Consider the following 21,883-nt stretch of genomic DNA (forward strand, 5'->3'; position numbering starts at 1 on the left):
GCACTTTGGGTTATCGCTTAGTTTGCCACATTTTTTTACTTATTTATTTTGTTTTAATGTTATATTTTATTGAACATTCGTAGTTGGCTCACGGCTTAATAAAACGGATTTCCGCTTTGCATTTACTTTGGTTTTTAATTTCCTTTGTTAGCATAAAATTAAAATATCGAACAAAAATATTAATATTAATCCCCGGCGTAAATACGATAATCAATTTAAAACGCATAACAAATCAAACTATTTTATTTCACAACAAAGAGTTACTCTAAAATGTTTCATACACTGTTGCATTGATCTCGAAGAGAGGAATTTAAATATGTAAAGAAAATGTGGTCAGGCGCTGTAAATTTTGGTGAAAATTTGAAAATTTGAATTTTTCCTACAGCAAGGTCCTTTATCAAATTATTACAAATTTTAGAACAAATTGTTTATCGATCAACTGCTTATTTTATCCCAAAAAAGGGTTTAATAAAAAATAGAACTTAATTTAATGCATTTTCAACCATTTTTCTAAACTTAACAAAAATTATTATATAAAATTAGAGATCTCCTCAGCAGCCATATAGTTTTAGGCGGCGGCCGGATGAACTGATTTTAGTCGAAATTTAGCCTACCAGCGGTGGCGGCTGAGCATTTTTGCCGGTGGCTGGCGCACCTAACAGAATTTTAAAATTTCAGCCCTGCAGGCATTAATTAATTTATCTTCAACCAAAATTTATATCCACTGCATTAACTGCAGAGTATTTTAAATCAGCAATCGTTGAAAACGTCCGCCTGCACTCTTCGAGGGCAAAAATTAAAAAAAGAGCAACAAAAATCTTAACAATGCCTATATCACAAACAATTAAAGTGGAATGATACAGGGCAACAATTGAAAATTATTTGAATTGTTGGATGCCATAAACAATTGATCGATAAACAATTAGTTGAACAATTTGCAATAGTAAAAAAGGACCTTCCTACAATAAAAATTCAAATTTTGCCAATTTTCTCCAAAATTTAGAGTGCTCGAACATATTTTCTTGGCATATTCCGATTCCTCTCGTCGAGATCTGTCCAACGGTGTATGCCACTTATTGGGGAAACTCTTGCTTTTGAAATTAAATCGGATTTCAAGTAAGGAGACAGCCATTGCCATTTGAAAAGCACGGTAACTTTCGAGCCAATTTTCTCAAAAAATTACAGCGCTCCTTAGGTCAATTTAGGCTTTAACTGAATCCTAAGGGATGAGTTTATACATTAGCAAGAAGCATTTTCCAGTATCATTCCTCTTTAAACTAATCCAAAATTCACCCTTTCATCTCTGAGAACAAAGACTTGAGTTGCAAAACCCAACTATTTCGACAGGAAAACTGTATTTACTGCAAGCTATTTTCTTCAAATTATACCGTTGACCTTCTAAAATTCACAGCTCCTCATTTATCAGCTGGGAAAGCCTCTCTATTCCTTTTTTTTAAAGAAAGTTCCGCATCAGATTGTCTCCTGATTTGAATTGGTGACAAAAGTGATGCTAAAAGTTTCGCTACTCCTTTTTTTTGCACCGCGGATGCAAATCGATTACAATGGACGCGACACTCAGCTTGAGATAGAGCGCGATTGTTTAACTAAGGCAAACGAACAGATTTCACTTGCTGCCCCGCCGTTCATTATATGTATAAATGAGAGTGCACTATATTTCTCTCCGCTCCAGCTGATTGGCTTTGTGTTGTTTTTGCACGACCAGGAATTCGTTGATCATTATTGCTGATCCATGAAGATGAGCGCGCGCGATTTGGTGCAGCAGTTTCTATACGCGACGTCTTTGCTCATTACCACACTCTGCTCCAAATACAACGCTGACCGAAAGTAAAATTTTCCTCGTCAGCCGCAAGAAAGAGCTTTAGTAGTATAGCTTCCTAAAACAAACAGTGCCTTTTATTCAAAGGGCTTGGCGTGATTGTTTACTTGTTAATTGAATTTTAGTTTGTTCCCCAAAATTAGTTTGTTTTAATTTAATATGCGGGAAAAATTAGATCAGTCGTTGTGACAGTTTTGTATTTTATTACAAGCTGATAACTTTTTTCTAGCATTAGCCCTTAATAAACGACGATATAAAAAAATTAACGAATGCGAGAATAATAAATAAATTTTGTATCCAAAATTCCTGTCTGTGATTGAATCAGTTGTTCGACAAGATATATTTTTAATTTAAATTACGATATTTCAGTTGAAAAAATAGAAGTTTTGATTTTTTTACGGATTAAAGAAAAAAATAAATTAAAAATATATAAAATATATTAATAATAAATTTAGTTATTTACGTGTCTATAAGTTTAAATAATATTCTAACAAAAAAGGTTAATTTAAACATGCTCTTAATTTACATAATATATTAAAAAAAATGTAAAGAAATCGCAGCCCTGAGCCATTTCTCGAGTATTCACAAGAGCATATATATATGGATTATGTAATTAAAAAGACATTTTGACACTCATATTTCTGTCTAATATCTTTAAAATCAATTAATTTATTCAGAAGACCAAAGTCCAAGCATTATAAGCGTTATTGATAAAGAGAGAGCAATTTTCTGCATAATTAGCGCTTCGAGCATGTGAAAGAGAGGGGAGAGAGAGCATTCTGGTCGAAGGTGTGTAGGTGCCTCAGCAAGAGAGAGCTCCGCTAGACGCACCGAGAGGCAAACGGCATAACCGCCTTCGGCCTGCCCTGCGTCAACTGCAGTAGCGGGAGTAAAACATATAAGGAATTATTTATTTTTAGCGTAAATGCGTGCTTTGCGTCAACTACCGCATTTCAAAATAAAGAAATATAGAGCGTGCAGAAATGAAGTGCATAACAGGAATATAGTGTTACCACAAATTTGTCGTATAAAGCAATTTCAAGAGTGAAATTTTGTAGCCTCTCTGCAACTGATTTTTGGTTAGAGGAAAGAACAAATACATAATATTGAGAATAAATGAACACAACCTCGAGTGGTCGCGCTTATTACAAAATTAGAAAAAAATACTGTTCACAAATACAAGCATTTTCTTCTCTCAAGTTCTTATGTAAATTCAATGAATACTTTTTTTGCTTTGAGCTGCTTGTTGTCGCTGTGGGTTTTGCAGTTGTACACTAAATTTTTTCTGTTTACTCCTTACAAACAGAATAAATAAAAAATTGAAGAAATCTAGGAATGAATTCAATGAAAATTAGAGAGCTTCTGCTATAAGCTGGGCTGACCTTGTTTTATTAATTATTAATTACTATTTACAAATTTTATCATTTACAGAAAGCAGCAAAAGAGAAGAGTCTGTTTCGCTCATTTTTGTTTAATTTTATTATTCAATTAAAAAATTATATTTGACATACGCACCACAATTTCCTCCACCACCACCACCACCCCCGCCGCCTCCGCCGCCTCCGCCGCCTCCACCTCCTCCGTTGGCAAGTGGGTTAGGCTCTACTTCGCAAGGAGTGCATTCGGCATTATTTTCTGCCAAGGTGCATATTTCATTAATTGGATCAAAGCGCATTCCATCAGAACAAGAAAACACAAAGTTTTCTCCATTGTGGCAGTGGTAGAATTTGTTGCAATTTGCATGAGGGTGAAGACCATCCAATCCTGGTGAACAATCAGGTGCTCCCGGACATGAGTCTGCCAAACCCTCAGCTACCAGAATTGCAGTAAGAATTATCCCTGAAAATTACGTTGTGTTACATATTTTAAAAGGAAAAAATAATATTGCAAGCGCTTGTCATTATTGTTAAATAAGGTATAAAAAATATGAAAAACTTACAATTCATGGTGATTAATGCTTAAGGAACGCTCCAGAAGTTACGAATTCTTGGTTGCATTTGGCAAACCACCACGAAAGGCACAGATTTTTTTATTAATTTTCCTTCATTAGCTTTATCTATTGAAAAGGGAACTCCGCCATCATTCCGTTCTAGCATGCACTTTTCGCCTCATCGTGTTTTCATAATATGTGACGTATTTTAGCCATATTAATCAAGTCACGCAGATGTGTAAAATATTCTTAAAACTTTAGAGAAATTTGGCAATAGTTGAAACATTTCAATGTCACGAGGATTTTTCTTACCAGAAACTTAGTTTTCTTTTTTGATATTTCAGGAACCTCATGTAAGCTGATATCCTGTGACATTTTTTAATAAATAAAATTTAAATCTAATAAAAAATATATATTTCTAACTGTCACCTTTGTCAAGGAGAGCTTGACGTGGGCTAGAATCTAACCTTCGATTGTCGAAACAAATATGTCCATACCCTTGCATTTTGGAGGGCGTATTTATATTTCTTGTAACAATGTGTGGATGTGGGGTTCCCTCATAAGCATGAAGTGCCTTGATCTTCATTGGACGTCCACGTGATTATTCAATTTGTTTTTAATTAAGATAAGATTTAATGCAAATTAAAGGTCTAACTCTACACTGTTCAGCGGTACGATAAGGCTCTTCAAAAGAAAAGTCAGTTTCACCGACCAATTAAAGATCTATTATTAAAAAAATTAAAACTACTACAGTTTGTATTTCACCTTGAGAAACAATTCAGGTAACTTTAAACAAAAACTTGATAAGTGTTATGTTTATTAATTTGATTATTTTTCAAAACTTTATTGCATTTGTGTGGAAAATATTTTAAATTTCCTCTCTCTTTTAAATTTATGGTATGAAATTTTGCAATATTCAGTTTTTAACAGCGGGGGCCAGATGTGCGATAAAATTGGTTCGCACTGCGCAGATCCAAGATGGAGTCTGAATGTTGGAAACAAAAAGCTCTCTTTGGATTGCCGTACGAGTGTCAAGAGTTTGTTTTTACGATCCAAAAGACACAATTAGTACAAGTAATGCAAATTTTGTCACAATATTGACGGAAACCTTGGTTCTTTTCGCGCATTTTCGCTAGACCGTTTTTTCGCGCCATACTCCACCGGACGCCATATTTGCGCGTCGCACGAATCTGGTCCCCACTGGTTTTTAATTCATAAAACTGCATTAGACTCCATTTACAAATTTTTGAGGCTGCTTCATTAATAAGATACGTACGGAAACGGAGGTTTCATTTTACAAAAAAATAAATTTAATATCCACCATTCCACATCCAAAACAATTACAGGTACAATTTCTATTATTTATTTTGTTAAAACCCGTTACTTAAATTAATTTCGGTTCCAGGCGATTAATGAAAAGTAAAAAGGCTTAATTATTTTTCTTTTAAATTTCATTAAGGGTCTTAGTTTCTCAGTACTTGTTTACGAACCACTAAAAAAACCTTTGGTGGTGTAAAACTGAAAATAATTGTGAGCCTCATTAGTCTCAATTGTTCAAACTCGAGATAATGTATTTTATGCAGACAAATAAAACGATAAAAAATGTAATCCATCATTTCGAAAGAGATGACCACCGACGGCACAATCCTTTTGTCTGGCGATGCTCAAAAGGAGAGCAGGCAAAAAGCACCTACCTATTCCACCTGAGCGCTCGCACCTGAGCAAGGTGGGGCGGCGGCGGCGGCGGGATAGTGGGGCGGCGGTGAGGTCCTCGGAGGAATCGGCCGAGATAGTTCACCGTCTCACTTGTGCCAAAAGCGATGCTGCTGATCGTAGCCGCGGCGGTGTGCGTGCTCTCGGGGGCGGCGGCCGCCCCCGAAAATGTGACCGTCGTCGTCTCGTCGTCGACGTCCACGTCCACCGACTCGAGGCCCGCGACAATCTCCACGGCCAACTTTCCAAAGAACCACCGGCCCATCGAGGAAGTAGAGGTGCTGCAGCCCGCGGGCGGCGGTCTCGCAATCGTCATGCCGGCCAGCACGCCACGCACCGTTCTCTTCAAAAAGTCCAGGTAATGAATTGTTTTATTGTATTCCTTAAATGCAAATTCAACATTGAATATTGATGCGAAATTGTTAAAATTTATTATAACTTTGACCGTTTTTGAATTGTCCTGTTTGAAAACAATTAGAATTTGAAAACAATTTTAATTTATATTAGTTCATCAAATAGAATGACATTTTATTACTTAAGGAAATTAATAGCTCGCATATTAATTTTGAAATAGTTGTGATGAGGAAATATTGCAATTATTTGTTCGAAAGTGGAAAGTTTAGCGCTAATAATCTCGTGGAGACACACTTAATAGAATGAAAGTAATCATAACATTAGCGCGGAGCGTTTTACTGCTCCCAAGGTCAGCTATGGTGCTCATATATGAGACACACTCCAGCGTGGCTTCAAAGGAAAATCGAGAATGTGTTTACTCCTAAAGCTAAATTTAATTTGTAAATGTGCTGGCAGGATTGAAGGAGCTTTTCACTTTTGTACCGTTGTGTATAAACAAATAAATGCAACTTAACTTACAATATAAAAAATAATTGCTTCAAAATCGAGATGTAAAAATACCTTTTTTGTCATTTTCCTAGAGCCGGTGCAGGCAAGCCTTTTGATATCACATGATTTATTTTCTCATTTTGGCAGTGTCGATGGTTAAATATTCAGGAAGATGGAATGAAATTTAACCTAACCCGTGGATTTGAACAAATAATAACTCTGAACAATCTTATTCGTAATTCTATGTACAGTCAAAGGAGTTGAATCAATTATCTAATTTTTCAAAGATTATTTAAATGTTCACAGATTCCAATGATATTTTGAATGAAACCGTCATAAGTGATTAAATGCAAATTTAAATACAGTATGCACTCAATTTAAAAAAATAATCATAAATTCCCATTCTCAATAATCAGTTGCGAAAATCCTTTCGGGGCCTTCAATTAGATTATTTTGCAAACCTTTCAACAGTTGCTTGGCCTCCGCGAGGCTAAAAAATCTTAAAGATCCTACAAATATTTTAGCAAAATATTTTAAAGCACAATTTGTGGCAAAATATTGCTTGATATGTTTATTGTCTTTTCTCTCCTTCACCAAAACTTAGACATAAGAAATAATAGTCAAAACCAATAGTGACCAGAAGTATTTTCCAGAAATATTTTTTGAGAACGATAGGTTTTTTTGTCTTTTGGTCTAAACGTGTACTGCAAAACGAAATAATTGTTTCTTAGTTAAGAAGATATCCTTTAAAATTTTTTATTTTATTTTCATCTAATGAGAAAATCTACATTATTTCAAAAATAATTCCAACTCAGTTAGGACCACAGATAAAACAGTTGAGGAAATCATAGAGTTTAAATAATTAATGCACGTTCATTGGTAGTGGTAAATTTAAATTCAAGTTTATAAAAAATATTTCAATCTGAAGAGTTAACTTTGTAATATTAATATTTACTTAATTATTTAAATCCAACATGAATTTTTCGAAGTTTGGTAAACAATTTGTGAATATTTTTAGTGCAAAATCTTTTCATTCAATTTAAAATAAAAATAAAAGACATTAAACACTGCATTTTATGTTAAATAAAAAAAGCACAATAACCTTTGCTTGCGTGCAAAATCAGGACTTATTGTGCGCAAAGAAATGTTAAATTGAGATGCTTATTATTTTGTTTTCATGTTTCGCAAAAGCGATTGACTCGCAAATAAACGATACATTTTGAAACGCAGCCGCAATAAAAAGGCACAGGCCGAAAAATGGCTCGTTTATTGATTGAGCAACCCAAGATATTATTATAAAAGATGAGCAGCACTGAGTCAGCTGGGAGAGAAAGAAGATCAAACCGAGATCGTGATTTTCCCACAGCATTTACTCTCTCGATAGAAAGAAAAATCGGCGTGTTATTTTATAGGTCGTTTAAACTATTGCGCCCGCGCGCGCGCTCGATCGCGAGATACAAAATGCCGATAAAATAAATATCGCGAGGTGTTGACGAACAAAGGTCGCGGCACGATCAACTTTTAAATTTCATTTCGGAAGTGTTCATTCGCATATTGCACCGTCATCTTAGAGCGTATTCACAGTTATAATATGGTTTAATTAAAGCTGCAGGAATTAAATTGGGGACGAGATCACCAAAACACGGCGTTTTTGCACGCGCATGCGAAAACTTAATTAAGCAAATCACGAAAAGTAACAATGGGAACTTTTCCAGCGGAAATATTTACCAATGTGGAACAAGAGAAATTAGGCGAACGCCGCGATTATTAAATACATCTGCGCCTTTGTTCCCAATGATCCGATGGAAAGCCACACGCCAACAACCACATTTTCCTATCTCCTCTCAATCATGTTGGGCGTGGCGATTTATAAAAACTCACTCACAATCAACATAAACAGGAGTCAATAAGAAATTGCAATCTTCGCAATAAAAATCCTTCTAGAGACTTTCACAGAATTTTACTTGCGTCATTTTTTTTCTAAACTGTGATGACAAAAATATTTGTTCTCTATTAAATTTTTGATTGCAAACACTGACAGCCTCTTTAAATGAATAAAAAATTACAGAACAAACCTAAACACTTAAATTTCTTTTAGAATTGGTCTTTGTTTAGGCTTGTGGATTGACTAATTTTTCTGAGCTTCCAATCATCCCGGAGCTCTCAAATAAACAAGAATCATTTGATTTTAAGCCCTTTGATCATTACCTTATTTTATCAAAGACTGCTAATATTATCTAAAACCATAATTAATCAGAACTGAAGTACAATTAAATCTTTTGGTTCAAAATTTCGAAGATTTTTCTAAATTTTGTATATCAGTCAGACATAATTAGCCCAAAATAATTTAAAAATATATAAAGTTTGCAGAGTAAATATATTCATTTTAGAATCTTAAACAATCTTAAGAAAATATAAAGGGTGAAAATTAAGATTTTACGATATTAAATTACATAAAAATGTACAATTTTGCGAAAGAATCTTCTGATTTTGACATAACAGTCAGAAATATTATTATATTCCTGGATTGTATTTTGTATTTGATCAATTTTGATTTGTTGAAGCAGTGGAACCGATCCGTGCAGCGCGGACAACCACGTGGTGCTGCAGGACGAGACGCTTCGCAGCTTTAACCAGCCGGTTGATGAAGACGCCGGCGCCCTGTGCGACCAGGAACTCGACCCTGGCTGGTACCAGTTCCGCAGTTTGGCGGGCAACACCATCCCCACCAGCTGCCCCGCGATGAACCACTGCGGCACACACTATCCCATCTGGCTCAGAGGTAACACAAATTCCAAATTCAAATGATAAAAATACAAATTAAATTGAGATAATTATAAAAATAAATAAAAATCTCTTAAATCGGTGAGATTGGAAATGAAATCGCAACATTTAAAATCAATTGCAATAGTTGCCCTCTCTCTAACAAGTTCTCAAGGCTGCATGAGATTTACTTATGATAACATCCAGCTTGCAACTACCATAACAAAGAGGCTGCGGTTAAACGCGTGACTAAAAATGATTACTCTCCAAATTCACAGCATTCGTTTTATTGCAAACTAAAATTTAAAATATAATAAGAAATGACAACAGCTCTTTTCGAAGAGAGTAGCCACGAGTTAGCTCGTCAATTTAGGATGAAAAATTATTTCCATAAAAAAGGCAAAATACCTATTTTCCGTGACTTTATGTGCTAGAGATAAAAACAGATCCTTGAAAAAGGCTTAATTATTGCCGTTAGTTTTTATTCAGAACAAATTTAATGACGAAATTGTGGTTATTGCTCTTTTATTGCACATTGAAATTTTTTTAATTAATATAATTTTCCAATTTTGTTATTAATCTTATTAAAATTGAAACATTAATAATTTTTCTTTAAAAAACTCTTGTTTAATTCACAGAATTTGATGGTTAAAATTTTACTTATATCAATAATATAACACTTTTACCACACAAAATTTTTATATTTAATTACACACGGTGTATCAGTGATTCTTTTAGGATTCTAAGTATCATTAAATTGATTTTGTGTTGTTTTGAAGCACCTGTAGCTCTGTAAATTGACATTTTAACTCGCATGCAAACTTTTTATTGTTGATTTTCAATCGACATGCGACATGGATATTTCATTCAAATATCTAGCATTAAATTTAAATATGTGTATAGGTTATGAAAAATTCTTGCGCACGATAGGAGAGGGAGATGCATCACAGAGAGCTGCAATTTTCTCAAAAAAAAATTCATCTTATCTCTTTTTATTAATGTGATTGATATAAGCCCATAAATAAATACAAAATTAGGACAAAGCAAATTATTGTAGTGAAAACAAGCAATTATTTCACGTGTGCAGATGCAGATTCTAATCAGGCTCCGAATTCGCCTTGATACAATTATTGCAAAGTAATGATGTGTGTTGTTTGCATTATGGTGTATTGGTAGCACACAAATCCAAATGCCAAGTCGGGCGGAAAAGCTGGCCAGCCAGCCAATTTGGAGAAGAGGCGTTTTATTTAACTATGGCCGGCGCACACAAAAGCGAGCAGAAAAAAGAGGAAGTAACGGCGCCTTTTCTCGCGCAAATGACAGCACGCGGCCCGAAGATGAGATTAGCCACACACCATTTCTTGCTCATTTAATGTCAGCGTGCGCCGCGCGGCATTCACCGCACCGCACGTGTGCGTGTCGCTCAAATGTATTTTTCACAAGTGAGCGGAACAATGAGAGACGCCTGCTGATTGAAAAGGGCGCTATTTTCTCGTCAAATTCATAACAGCAGTGAAACCGCAATTTCCCATTTATATAATATATTATATAGCCTAACAATGGCAGTCTTTATGAATAGTGAATTGGGCGTGTGCGCCGCGGTAAATAGGAAAAAATAATATCGGCTTTTTGCTCCTTCGTCACAACTTAAATTTTCAAAAATTTGTAAGCCATGTATAATTAAAAAAATGCAAAGATTTGTGTGTGAAGGATTGTTAAAAATAATGTTTAAGGTTTAATTCAATCTGAATTATTTCTCAGGAGAGAGAGAGAGAGAGAGAGAGAGAGAGAGAGAGAGAGAGAGAGAGAGAGAGAGAGAGAATATAACAATAAAAACAAATAAATTATCGTTTTCTTCAGTCAGTGATTTTTCACCTCAAAGAAACCAATTTTATTGATTATCGATATAGATAATTGAGAATTCCAATAATGATCGTCAGAACGATGAGGTTTGAAATTCCATCCACAAGATTTAATGAACTCTAATCAAGTCTTTAATGCCAATTAAAATCAATTTATTTAAAAGTTTAAAAAAATTAGAACTATATTTTCTATAATATTTCTTAGTATTGCAAATTTAATAAAATAAAAACTTTATTAAATTTTTTAGTAAAATTAAATGCTTTGTTTTTCCAATTCCAATTAAATTTGATTTTACAAAACTGTTGTTTATATATTAACTACAATATTTAAATAATTAGGCCTGTTCTCTCTTCAGTTAGATCTCTTTTAAAAATTTCTACGTCGTGCTTATACTCTTGCACATAAATAGATAACATGCAAATTTTAAATTAAAGAAAAAGCACTAAATAGAGGCTGAACGTCCTGCGAAAATGGTTTTAATTTTTATTATAATTAAAATGCCAATTTTTTCACTTCACAGGGGAGATTCCTAAATTGGACGAGGGCATCGTGAACAGCCAGGGCTGCGTGCACGTGGACGACGAGTGCTGCGGCCACTCAATGCCGATCCTGCTGAAAAACTGCACCGACTTCATCGTCTACTTCCTGCAGCCGACGCCGGCGTGCGACATGGCCTACTGCGCCGGACACATGGTGCCCTGTCCCCTCGGACTCGAGTCTGACACCGGATTCACACCCTGTCAATGTGAGTAGAAAATCTATTTGTGATTCTTAAAATTAGCTATTCATAATTTATGCAAAGAAAATGGCATGAAGCATCAATTTATTTTTAATTTTTTATAACTGGATATTTTGCCGTCCTTCTTAGCAGGAAAATAATTTATGGAAATGAAAACAAAAACGAGGAAAGTTCTGTCTGTCTTTCAACGGATCTAAAAAATGCAACAAAACAATTTGCATGAGCAAAAAAGTCTTGATGTAAAAAATAAGGCTAAAATTTCGTTATGAAAAGAAGTTATGAGAAAATTTTCCAAACGTACAAGGCGGAAATATACGCTTTTCCATGGTTTTTAACAAATTTAGATTGGTTTAAAACTTTTAAGACGCTTTTAGATGTTTTTTTTCAGATTTGGATAGTTGTCGGCGATTTTAAATGGTTCAAATATAATAAAATTGCACGAATTTTGCTAATTTGATGGTTCTGCATGGATTGGAAGCTCGGAAAATCGAACAAATATCGCAGAGCTAATTAAGCACAACTAAAATTCAATGCCTGAAAACACAAGATGATTGGAAAGTTTCAATCTCAGTGAACATTTCAGCCTCCTGCTTCAATTGTGTTACTTCTCTTTCCTCATTTCGCTCCTTGGTCGGTTTTGCAAGAGTGAGTGCAGTATACAAACACACTCAAATCGAGACAACTCTCATAATATGCGAGTAGTCCAATTAGACGCAATAGTCGTACATACGGAACGAACAGGCTTGGTTCTGCGAAGGCGTCGCAAGCGACACGCTGGGTAATCGCCACAAAAATGTGGAAGCCGCGAAACGACCACCCATCGTGCGCGCGCGGTTTTGCATTTTGAAAAGAGCGCACGAAACAAAGCGTGCATTATTCACGTGTATTATATATTTTTTATTTTTTTGTTTTTTTGTTTGCCTCGCTGCCGCGACGAGCAGTGCTAGTAACACAGTTTTATTGCGTAAAATCAATGATGCGCGCCACAATCATTACGGGGCTCGTCTCTTTTTTGCCTGCATGCTTCCTCCTTGTGAATGTGCAGCCAACTTGAAATTAGGTTATTCAAAACTGACGTGCACAATAAAGCATTTGCCGGAGCGCGCGCGCGCGCGGACCACTCTAATCTCGCACCGACTGGAAACGACAATGATTTACTGCATTTCACGCCAATCGTCGCCGCGGTTAATTAACTTTCAGTCTATATATCCTCTCGGTCTTTCCCTTTTGCTGCTCCTTAAGAGGGAAATGAATTTAAATTAGAGCTTTCGTTTCTTAACTCCGAAACGAGAAATTTTTAAGTATGGATCTCAGCTTTGTAAACTGCTGGAAGTTAATTTTTAGCTTTTACATGTTCTGAAAATGTTCACATTGCGTTTAAATTTCTAAGACAAATGGTTTAAAATTTTGTGTTAAATCATCTTATTGAAAATTATGATTATTCAGCGGGGGCGAGATCCGTGCGACGCGCAGATATGGCGTCCAGTGGAGTATGGCGCGAAAAAACGGTCACGTGAAATTCGCGAAAAGAACCAAGTTTTCGTCAATATTGTGACATAATTTGCATAACTGTCTTTTGGATCGTAAAAACAAACTCTTGACACTCGTACGGGAATCCAAAGAGCCCTTTTTGCTTCCCACATTCAGACGCCATCTTGGATCTGCGCAGTGGGAACCAATTTTATCGCACATCTGGACCCCGCTGTGATTAATTTCGCCAGAAGGGAGACTTACTTCTAAATTTACACAATTTTGGATATTATTGCGACGAGAGAAATTGAAATCAAGCCAAAAACTATAGACAAAACCGTTAAATTTATTGATAATATTTTTAAAAACCTTAAAAACTCCCTCCTAATTATGCGCATAAATTTTTTAAAGGTAAATTTCGTTTATTTTAGAAAGCCTAATTATAATTAATTGGTTGGAACATCGGCAAATGAAAAGATAGTCGAGTTGAACACGGCCTTGTTAAAAAAAACATTCACTCACACGCTAAAATTATTTCCGCAGATGATTTTTGAGACAGGAAAATCGAAGCGGGGCTGGGGAAAATGTTCCAGAGACCAAAGCCGACCGAGAGGGCTCTTTCTTAACTATAGTCCTGTCAAAGAAAGAATTAAATATAAAAAATTAACTTCCTTGTGTTCTAGAGGATATATTCATAGAGACTTTTATTTATTTCTTTTCAGTTCTGGTGCAGCTGATTGACGTCAAGATATCTGTCGACCTGAACAAGGCGAACGGCATCGAAATTCGGTGTCAGGCGGAAATAGATCAGGTGAAGGCGCTGGAGACGGTGGTGGTCGAGGTGGACTGGCTGGACAGCGGCATCGTCATCCACCAGCAGAAGTACATGCCCGCCGAGCAGAAGTACGCGGTCATCCCGAGGAAATCGTGGAAACTCGGACAAACGGTATAAAAATTAAACGCCTCACACAGAATATTAGAGTGTCCTTGCGACCATCTATTGTGCTGAAAAAGGCAAGTGATCTCTCCCGGACTGACGCTTTTTTTGCGCCATTTACAGTTGCAGTGCCGCGCCAGGGTGCGTCACATCTCGATAAACACGTTCACGCCTCAGGTGCTGAGCGAGGAATTCTTTGCGGGCATTCAAATCCTCTCGCCGAACCCGATGCAGCTGATAGAAGGTCGGTACAAAAAGACGCGCATTCACTGTCCAACCTGTCAAGGCTTAATTTAGGTGGAGCCCACATTTAATCGAAGTGAATTGTCGAAATCTTTTGAATGCAAGTGAAGGACACAATACACTGCTCGATGAAGTAATCTTATCGAAATATTAAACTCTAAACACATTCAATAAACATTTTATATCTAAAATCATATTATTATTATTTTAAATTGTTATAAAAATATAACAAAATACAAACATTTTTAAATTTCAAATAAACATGCCATCGAGTACAATGTTGAAAATGATAAAGAATAATTATGGACCTGGATCTTGAGGAACATAGATAATCATGATGATGTACTATTATTAATTTCCCATCTTAAATTTTATACGTTAACGCCATTGGCATGGACATTTCATTTCGAATGCAAGTAGTAAAAATGTGTAGGTTTGTTGCACATGATAGGAGAGGGATGTATCCATCACAGAGAGCTGCAAATATCTGGAAAAATTTCGACTTATCTCTTTCCAAAAATGGATTGATAAGGCCAAAAAAATATAAGGACGAAGCAAATTATTTGAATTTATTTTAGGCTTGAAAAAATATGCATTGCAGAGGTTTGGAAGTGTTCAAACTGTTTTGACAAAATTAAGTTGGGACTTCTTTTTGACGATTCGCAACTTTATTATTTTTAAAGAATTGGCATTTAATTTTAATTTTTTCTAAATGATGTAAAATGTTCAAATTCCATTAACATCCGCTAAAAGAAGATAATTCTAACAAATCACAATTTGAATTTATTAAGCACCTGGATAATTTATGAAAAATTTCAAACAGCATAAAATATTTTTAATGTTAAATAATTATTATTAATTTTTTTCTCTCCGGAAAATTGGCAAAATCGTGATTCTGTAAAATATCTTAACTAAATTGTTGCTAAATTAAAAAAATGAATAATATTTTAAGTTCAACAGTGCACATCTTGTAGCTTTTTCTCGTTCTACTTTTTCAAATAATTTGAAAGATATAATTATTTTACTAAGCATATTAAAAACTATAGGAAAATTTAGATTGCTTTTGAAACTCCATCTAGAGCTTATTGTTAGACAAGAAACCAAGTGATACAAATTATTTTTTCTATTCAAATTTTATTGATGCTTCGATCATATTATTATATATATTATGTTTTTTATCTTCCCAGGCGGAAATCCAGTCGAATTGGAGTTCACGTCAACCCTTCCGGTCGGCTGCATCAGAGACAACTGCTGCATCCAACTTCAGGTCAGCGTCATCTACCCTGAGAAGACCTACTTCTGCCCCACAGGAGAACCTTTGGACAGGGTAAGCAGAAGATTCCAAACTGTTTTTTTTTACTAAACATTTGTTCAGCTGGGCGTGATCGACTGCTTGTGGAACGTCTGCAAGGACGATTGGAACGAGACGCACGGCATACCTTTCAGGGTGAGGTACGACAACCTGTACCACGGCAACCAGCAGCTGGAGATCGAACTGAAGACGCACACCCTGGAGCACAAGGACTGGACCGACTACACCATGCCGAGACAACAGGTAAAAATGCGTTTGAATTTAATCGGTGAATTCCATTTTGTCATCTTGATGGGAAACTTAAGAGGTAAATTTAAAGTTAAATAAGAAATTTATTGCATTGACTGACAAAGATTATAATATCTTAAAGTATAGTAACATAAATTTATACACAATTTAAAATATTAGAATATTTAGTTGATACATCGCAGCAATCACATTTGTCAGGAGAATAGAAATGTGCTTGTTATTTTTTTTTAATTCTCCTAATGCTCAAAGTAGCACTACACATTTATCCATTAGATCAAGATCCTTAAAACTTTCAGCTTCTAAAAATAGAACGGCTCCTTTGTATCCGCGTCCGTGCGTTGCACTACTTCCTTTCACTTCCTTCACATTCCAGTCTGTGTCAAATTTTGACCGTACAAGGCTTTTCTCTTTACAAATTAAATCAATTCATAGGAACGAAAAAATCGGCAGGACTGCAAAAAGTCTGCAAATAAAGTCAATTCTCTCATCTGGAGAAAAGTGTGCGGTCATTGTTTCGATCAAAACAACAGACCGTATTTTTTGTATTATAAATGACCGACCGCACGAGAAAGTGAAAGAGTTGAGTGTGTGTGTGTGTGTGCAAATTGCAGGTTCACGTGTTGGGCGTGGACGTGAGCGAGAAGTGTGTGTCGTCGTCGATGATCCACACTTTCGACGGCTTGGTGTACGAGCACCAGCTGCAGGGCACCTTCCTGCTCTACAAAAACAATCTGCACGAAGTTCACGTCGACTACAAGCCATGCCACTACCGAAAAATGTGCAACTGCGCCGTCAGGGTCCAGTCCAAATACTCGGCCTTCGTCGCCGACTACTGCAAGAAAGGCTACCTCCAGATCTGGAGCGAGTCGACAAACACGGACGAAACCCTCCAGGACATCACTATCATTCAGCAGAACGAGGGAAGATCCTACAAGGTCTGTACCAGCTAATTTTCATTTTATTCTATAATTTATTTTTGCTGAAGAAATACTGGAAAGAGCCTAAATATTTCATCAAAAATATTTTTTTAATTTTCATAAGCAGGCCTCATCCGCAAAATGGGTTTAAAAGGAAAACGTTGGCAATGTCCTAAAATATTTGATTCATAATTATTAATTAAAAATATACATTTTTACAAGGAAACTCATGGGATGATTTATTTTAATTTTTGGAAATATTTACGGCTGTGATTTTAGTCGATCGACTATTTCCATATGGTCTTCCATGCGTACCATTAAATTAGTTCAAACCACGCGATTTAAAGCCATTTGAACAATGGTCAAACTTTTTGCAATGTGCAAAAATACACTATTTGATTTTTCACGCAAGGAATCAGCGCCTTGAAAGTAATAAAAATAGATCAAAATATTTTTTAGCCACAAGAGATACATAGTGATTTTAGCAAGGCACGAAATGTAATAAAAACAATTAAAACCCGACTTTTTGCCTAAAATTTACAATATGAAAAAATTATCGACTTTTGCTTCTTAGCACTATTCAATTAATTAAATTATAGAAGATGAGATTGGAGAAATTTTTAAATTCGATGGCGCATGCGAGTTTTGGAACTGCAAAATGGAATAAAATCATTAAGTGATATAGAATGGGAAATGATGTTTTAAAATTTTATTTCGGGGCAAATTTTTATACGGTTTTGTAATTGTGTTGAAACAGCTAACATATAAGATGAGATTAATCGATAAATTTGTTATTTCTTACTTGCTGGAAAAGCCGTAAATATTTATTTAAATAGAATTTTAACTTAAAAAATTGCTTAGAGCTTGTAAAAGGATTAAAAATAATATTTCCAAATTTAATAAGCTAATTTTAACTTGGAAAGCATGTTATAAAATTTTAAAACACTGCAGATATTTTTAGATTTCAAAAAAGAACATTAGATATATTATATCATGTTTAAATTATTCCTATAAAATTAAATTTTTAAAATATAAGAGCGCAAATTAAATCCTTAAAGGACAAAATATATTAATTTTATAATCAATTTGCTTCCAATGTTTGTTCTTTATTCTAAATTCATCTTGGACATTTTCTTAATAATTACGTAATCGCAAAAAATTCAACCTCACAGAAGAATAAAAAATCACTTAAATTACAACTTAAGTGTAAAGTTATATGAGTTTCCCTAATTAGAGAGAGCCGTAAATTTCCCTAATTAGAGAGAGCCGTAAATTTCCCTGTCAAAATAGAAAAAACTTAGTACTCTTCCTGTCCCCTTCATTAAATAATTTTCCCAATCACCAAGACAGGATGAATTTCAGAGGAGAATAATTCATCCACCCTTGAAAGAGTTTAATAGCCTTTGAATAGTGCTGCGCAAGCATGAGCAATTAATCACAGCGTGTGACATACGCATTTGGTTTTGTTTTCCATTGTATGCATATACTCTCCATTTATTTATTTCGTTCTCTCTTTTAACGATTTATCTGGTGCAGCTGGTGTTCCCGAGTGGAACAACAGTGGTGATCGGGCCGTATCTGTCTTTCGTCAACGTGCACGTCTTCGCCACAGACATGGGTCGCACGTCTGGTCTGTGTGGCTCGTTTGACAGAGATGGCTCGAATGACCTCGACTTGCCCAACGGCCAGGGCAGTGCCTGCAAGTACCAGCCACGGGCCAGCTGCGAAGCCTTCTCCCAGCACTGGAGGTAATTTATCATATACGCATGTGTGTGTCCGAATGACGCGCAGTCTGGTGTCTCGTTTCCTCATTGAAATTTCCGGCCAGCGCCAGCGTGATAGACATTTTTGGGGCGTTTCGCTATCTAATTGTCATTTGTCACGTATTTCGTTTCACTCGCTGATAAAGTTTGTATGGGGAAAATGATATTGTATTTTTCTGTGGACCTAAAGATGGTTATCGAAGGGAGAATTTTAAGCCGATAATCGTCTACGGTTTTTTTTGTATCACGAGAAGTTTTAATTTTAATATTGAGATGTTCGAGAAATGATTTTTTCGACAAATTAAACAAACGATTTTAGAGTTTTGGATCAAAAATCCACAAAATATTAAAATACGAATAAAAATGCTCTGAAATTTCGATGTTCCTTTCTAATGTTGATTTTTTATCAGAAAAAAATTATATGAAATTTTCAGGCCCATCCATTTAGTTTTTTACACTCAAAATAGTTTTAGAATCTCGGAAAAAATAATCTCTGTAAATTTAAGCCGAGCCAACAGTAAAAATGTTACAAAAACTCAGATTAATCTCATTTTTTGTCCCGAAGAATATTTCTTCCTGGTCTTTAAATCTCTAAGAAACGCATCATAATATATTTGGACCAAAAATAGTCAGCAAAAAATTGATTTTTTTGGCAGAAATGCGATTAAAATATTCAAATTCAGGTCAGCGGGGTCCAGATTCGTGCGACGCGCAGATATGGCGTCCGGTGGAGTATGGCGCGAAAAACGGTCACGTGAAAATGCGCGAAAAGAACCAAGTTTCTGTCAATATTGTGACATTATTTGCATTACTCTTAACTAATTGTGTCTTTTGGATCGTAAAGACAAACTCTTGACACTCGTACGGCAATCCAGAGCTTTTGTTTGCCACATTGAGACACCATCTTGAATCTGCGCAGTTTGTACCATTTTAATCTCACATTTAGCCCCCGCTAATTCAGGTAATATCTAGCAAATTTGAAACGTACGCGTGTGCTGTTATACTTTTGAAAATGGGAAAATTTCTTTAGCTAACAAAGGGGACATTTTTATTTATTTATTTTTTAAATATTCTTACAAATATAGAGATCATGGCAACCATACATGAAATTTTCAGCGCAGATTCTCTTGCTAAAATTATAGATCTGCTTCGAAAAAATAAAATTAGGCACTGTAGCAGTTCATAAATTTTGCATCTGGTATAATGGAAATTCCGTCTCTTAATTTCAGGGTGAAAGAATTCCAAGTTGTGGACGTGACGGAAACTGGTCAAATCGACAGGTCTGGGAAAGAAGAAGATGAAGGGCTGTACTGCGCGTGTCGCAGTCCGTACAGCAGTAAAATCTTGCCCGCAGCATCTAACATCACACTCGTTTTTCTCGAACACGAGTCAAGTAAATGTTGAACAGCAAAAAAAGTTCATTTTAAATTGATAATTTTTAATTTCAGCAAATGTGATAAAGAAGAGAAGTGACGACGACGTAATTGCGTGCGAGTCCTCGCAATGCTTCCACAAAAACGGAATTGAAATGTCTGAAGAGTACTTAAAATTCACTGCGTCCGAAGTAAGAATATGATAATTTTTGTCTTGAGATTTGATTAATTAAATTTATTTTTAATTTAAGAAAAAATTGAATAAGAATTGGTAAATTTACTGTTATATTTTTCAGTTTTTCACCGTGAAGGATGTGTTGGAGAAACAAACCGATGTGCTGCTAAAACCGTACGAGAAAATCCAATCTGACGACCACGGCGGCGGTGAATGGAATTTGCACGACGCGAAACTTTTCTGCCAGAATTACGTAGCCAATAGTCTTGCTGCCCAACAATGCGACTACGTAGCCGACGTTAAAGTGTCGGATAGAATTGTCGAATGCGCCAACGACATCCACGTAAGTCCTCTGTTTAATTTTTTCTCTTTCAAACAATTTAATTAACTTACAACCTTTGAATACAATTCATCGGGATAAAAATTGTAATACTAGACGAAGCAGTCCACATTTCTCTTCCTGCACTGCATCGTGACCGACCGTTTTTGACAATCGCATAATTTTTTGCCTGCTGTTCTGCAGACGACGAATGACTCATCTTGGGCAGCAGTGGCATTGAACAACCTCAAGTACGACTGCAAAACCGAAATCTACCGCAACCTGTCTCTCTGGGAAGAGACACATGACGGTAAAATCGTGCCGCCGTCCGACCTGCTCAGCTCGCTGTGCATCAACAACTGCAGCGGCACCGGCGAGTGCAAAAATGGTACGGATTAATATATTTTTCTTAATAAATCCGTGATTTTTTTATAAACCTGAGTTATGGTTAATTTTATAAAATTTATTTTTAATAATTTCAGGCGTGTGCATGTGCAAGGGTGGATACGTCGGCAGCGACTGCTCGATAAACCAAAATCTGCCTCCAGTTATCACCGGCCTGACCATGAACCCTTGCGACGTGCAAGAAACCTCGTGCAAGTACGTGATCGTGTCCGGACCGAAATTCGCCGAAAACAATGATCTCCGATGCGGCATTGAAGTCTTCGTCGTAAGCAAAATCACGAGAAAATTGTAGTGTTGTTTATAAAATAATTTTTGGAAAATTTCAGGTGAAAGACAGGGATCACACGGCGATTTCGCAGGGCATGACCTTCTCGACGGCTGAGTTTTTGAGTTTCCAAGCAGTGATTTGCACGGTGCCCACTTTGCCGGTACACTCCGTTGGAAAACATTTCAATAAGGACAGTACAAGGTAAAAATTTCAGATATTTTAGTAAATTAGAAAAAAGTAGAGTCATTAGAGAAGAGTAAAATTAGTTTAGCCAAATTTAGATGAACTAAATAAAGCTCCAGCTTCTTAATATATTTTCGAATTAATTCTCAAAGTTTTTCTCTTTCCCGTCAAACTCTAAATTTAATTTTGATTAGGCTGCAATTTTACCTGCGAATTAACTTAATTTTTAAACCTGTTGAATTAAATGAAAAAATCAACATTCTTCTAATCTTCCTTAATTAATAAATGATTTATCCCTTCTATTTTTCCTTCGGATAATTGTCTGTAAATTTTTATTTGTCTTTTGGTAACTAATCCTCGACAATCCTGCACAGGGCTCTCGTCAAGGTGAGCGTTTGCTATGGAAAGCAGTGCTCGGACCCTCTGGAGCTGTGGGTGATCGACTCGCGGTGTTGGCACTGCGACCTGGAGTCGCCGTGCGAACCGAAACTGCACGGCCCGTGCTTCTTCTACAACCCGTATTACACGGAACCAGCTTCCAAAGAGGCAAAGGCTCAATAGTTAGAGAATAATTCAACTTT

General features: G+C 35.9%; 1 protein-coding gene across 2 annotated transcripts; it reads left to right on the top strand.

Annotated features, from left to right (window-relative positions):
• The first annotated feature begins 5,548 nt into the window (after window positions 1-5,548).
• Window positions 5,549-21,878, top strand: LOC135935376 (von Willebrand factor D and EGF domain-containing protein-like). Of its 2 annotated transcripts, none has more exons than XM_065477646.1 (16): window positions 5,549-5,838; window positions 8,888-9,105; window positions 11,470-11,694; window positions 13,881-14,104; window positions 14,219-14,339; window positions 15,526-15,665; window positions 15,714-15,893; window positions 16,511-16,834; window positions 18,353-18,564; window positions 19,809-19,972; window positions 20,028-20,143; window positions 20,249-20,470; window positions 20,651-20,834; window positions 20,929-21,116; window positions 21,178-21,320; window positions 21,677-21,878. In XM_065477646.1, exons 1-16 carry the CDS (start codon window positions 5,588-5,590, stop codon window positions 21,861-21,863), a joined length of 3,099 nt encoding a protein of 1,032 aa, XP_065333718.1. In that variant the 5' UTR covers window positions 5,549-5,587; the 3' UTR covers window positions 21,864-21,878. The 2 variants fall into 2 exon arrangements, with proteins under 2 accessions (XP_065333718.1, XP_065333719.1); XM_065477647.1 differs by having other exon boundaries at window positions 8,891-9,105.
• Window positions 21,879-21,883: the final 5 nt, after the last annotated feature.

Source organism: Cloeon dipterum, chromosome 2 (genome assembly GCF_949628265.1).
Source record: "Cloeon dipterum chromosome 2, ieCloDipt1.1, whole genome shotgun sequence".
NCBI classification, from domain to species: Eukaryota; Metazoa; Arthropoda; class Insecta; order Ephemeroptera; family Baetidae; genus Cloeon; species Cloeon dipterum.

What these genes read in the sequence shown, in the direction of transcription:
- LOC135935376 (XM_065477646.1), top strand. Translation starts at nt 5,588, where the DNA reads ATGCTGCTGATCGTAGCCGCGGCGGTGTGCGTGCTCTCGGGGGCGGCG. An exon ending in CCCGATGCAGCTGATAGAAG is followed by an intron (nt 14,340 to 15,525) that starts GTCGGTACAAAA and finishes TTATCTTCCCAG; the next exon opens with GCGGAAATCCAGTCGAATTG. An exon ending in GCGGCATTGAAGTCTTCGTC is followed by an intron (nt 21,117 to 21,177) that starts GTAAGCAAAATC and finishes GGAAAATTTCAG; the next exon opens with GTGAAAGACAGGGATCACAC.